The sequence below is a fragment of the Sinocyclocheilus rhinocerous genome, unplaced genomic scaffold (assembly GCF_001515625.1).
Source record: "Sinocyclocheilus rhinocerous isolate Xijiao unplaced genomic scaffold, SAMN03320098_v1.1 scaffold1519, whole genome shotgun sequence".
Classification (NCBI taxonomy): Eukaryota; Metazoa; Chordata; class Actinopteri; order Cypriniformes; family Cyprinidae; genus Sinocyclocheilus; species Sinocyclocheilus rhinocerous.
In genome coordinates, this window is record NW_015633251.1 from 79,168 (window position 1) to 81,391 (window position 2,224).

Below are 2,224 nucleotides of genomic sequence, written 5' to 3' on the forward strand. Positions count from 1 at the left end.
GTCTAGACGAGTTCATGGAAATTATCCAAAGTTCTGTTCATCCTAAAGCAGTGAAACAGCATCTCTATATTTATCCCGTGTGTCCTCTTAAGATTAAAAACAAATGGTTACTATAGTTAACCCATGGTAACATACATTAACCATGGCTTTGCTACACTAACCATAGTTTAACCATGGTATTTGTAGTACTTTCTTTCTTTGGTTTGTTTTATAACTGCACTGCCTAACGGGTTTGACGTTTAAAAAAAGAAATCAGAAAAAAAGATTCCCGATACACGCTCTGAAGTCCTGATTCCAGACTCTAATACTGAAGGACAGAATAATCTTCTCACTCACACACCAGACACAGACAGACAGGTTCACTCGCAGCATTTATTACAGCTAGAGATGATGATGATGATGAACAGCGTCCGTCATTTCAGCAGTCTGACTCTGTCTTTGAGGATCTTAAACTTGGGGTTGTTGTTGATCTTTCTGTTGAACAGAGACAGAAGCTCCTCTTCCGATCTGAAGTTTGAGTCTCCAGTGAACGAGTGATACGCTGCTAAAACCTGCAGAAACACAGAGTCAGCAAACCTCTGGAAGAACACCAGACTCACACGACACGCTCAAACAGACTTCAGTTACAGCGTCTCGCTGAGATTCTTCAAGTTCAGCTCACCTTCTTGCGGAGTTTCTTGACAGCGAGTCCGTCCTCCGGAGCGTCTCTCAGAACCGCCTTTATGGTCCCTTTCCAGTTAAACTTCCCTGAGAAACCAGCAGAGTTCAGAAGATGCTTCATCATTACGATCAAACAGAACCATGAATACGACACATGATGCTATCAATCACGACACACTCAGAATAAAATCAAAAGCAGCCATATTATATGTTTACCATGGTATTGAGGTGCTATATTTGTGGTGTTAACTGTGATTATCATGATCTAAATGTATGCTACTATGGAAGACCAATGGTAAAAAAACACCTCAAACAGTCAGAATAATTAAATTTCACCATATAAAAATGAGATTGCTACAAGTTTTCCAGATATTACTGATTTTGATAATGAACATAAATCTACATCTGCATCTAAACTCAAGCTACTATTAAATGTGTATTTCTCAGAGACAAAACAAATAGTTAAGAATAGTTTAAAACCACAATTAAGCGTCTGGTTTTTACAACTTTCACATTGAAGCAAAAATCTGCCTTTAAACTCGAAAGAAATAAAAATGTGACATTTATCGTGATAATTATCGATATATGGACTGATATGAAAAGAAATGACCGTGATCATTGTTTGGCCACATCGCTCAGCCCTACTCTGAAATCAAACATTATTATTATTATTATTATTATTATTACGGTGAAATACCTGTAGAGTTTGATTCAGACTCCTGGTTCTCTGGCTCCTCCCCCTCCGGATTCAGACTCTCTGATTGGTCAGACACACAGGAAGTGAATAACAGGTCACACGAGGACAAACCGTCAGTACGGCACTAATACGATGCTTACCGTCAAACGCCTCCCGTTTTCTTTTCTTCTGTTTTTTGCTGCTCTTTTCGTCTGCGTTCTGTCCGTTCTGTTCTTTCTCCTCTCGTTTCCTCTTTTTTCTCCTCTGTTTCTCGTCTGTTTTCTCTCCGTTCTGCTCCTCTGAAGTCTTTCTCTTGCTCTTCTTATTTTTCCGCTCATCTCTCTTGTTTTCCTTCGTCTCAGCGCCGTCGTTCTTGCGTTCATTCGCCGTCTGATGGTTGCTGTTCTGAAACATCATGAAACAAGAGCGAGTGAAAATACTTCAGCTGCACACATTATTTTATAAGCTTATCGTACACCGAAAAATAAATAATAAAAATGTCATTATGTAATAATAATAATGATTTTTTTAAATGGTTTTGAGTTTCTTCTGCTCACCAAGACTGCATTTATTTGAACAAAAATACAGTAAAAACGGTGAAATATTATTATAATGTAAAACAGCTGTTTTCTATCTGAATCTATGTTAAACTGTAATGTATTTCTGTGATGCGCAGCTGTATTTTCAGCATCATTACTCCAGTCTTCAGTGTCACATGATCTTCAGAAATCATTCTAATATGCTGATTTGCTGCTCAAGAAACATTTCTGATTATTATCAATAGGGACGCACCGATACCACTTTTTCCAGTACTCGCCCGATACCGATACTTTTATTTTTGGTACTTGCCGATACCGAGTACCGATACCAATATTTTTATTGCATTTG

The 2,224-nt window shown here is 38.1% G+C and overlaps 1 protein-coding gene across 1 annotated transcript in view; it reads right to left on the bottom strand.

The window, feature by feature from the left end:
• Positions 1-357: 357 nt before the first annotated feature.
• The window catches only part of lyar (Ly1 antibody reactive homolog (mouse)), a 6,436-nt gene continuing 4,569 nt past the window's right edge, over positions 358-2,224 (bottom strand). Inside the window, exons 6-9 of the mRNA XM_016557457.1 lie at positions 1,498-1,741; positions 1,358-1,417; positions 662-747; positions 358-551 (exon numbers count right to left, since the gene is read on the bottom strand). Coding sequence (XP_016412943.1) covers positions 414-551; positions 662-747; positions 1,358-1,417; positions 1,498-1,741 — 528 coding nt within the window. The 3' untranslated portion in view covers positions 358-413. The remainder of the gene's footprint in view (positions 552-661; positions 748-1,357; positions 1,418-1,497; positions 1,742-2,224) is intronic.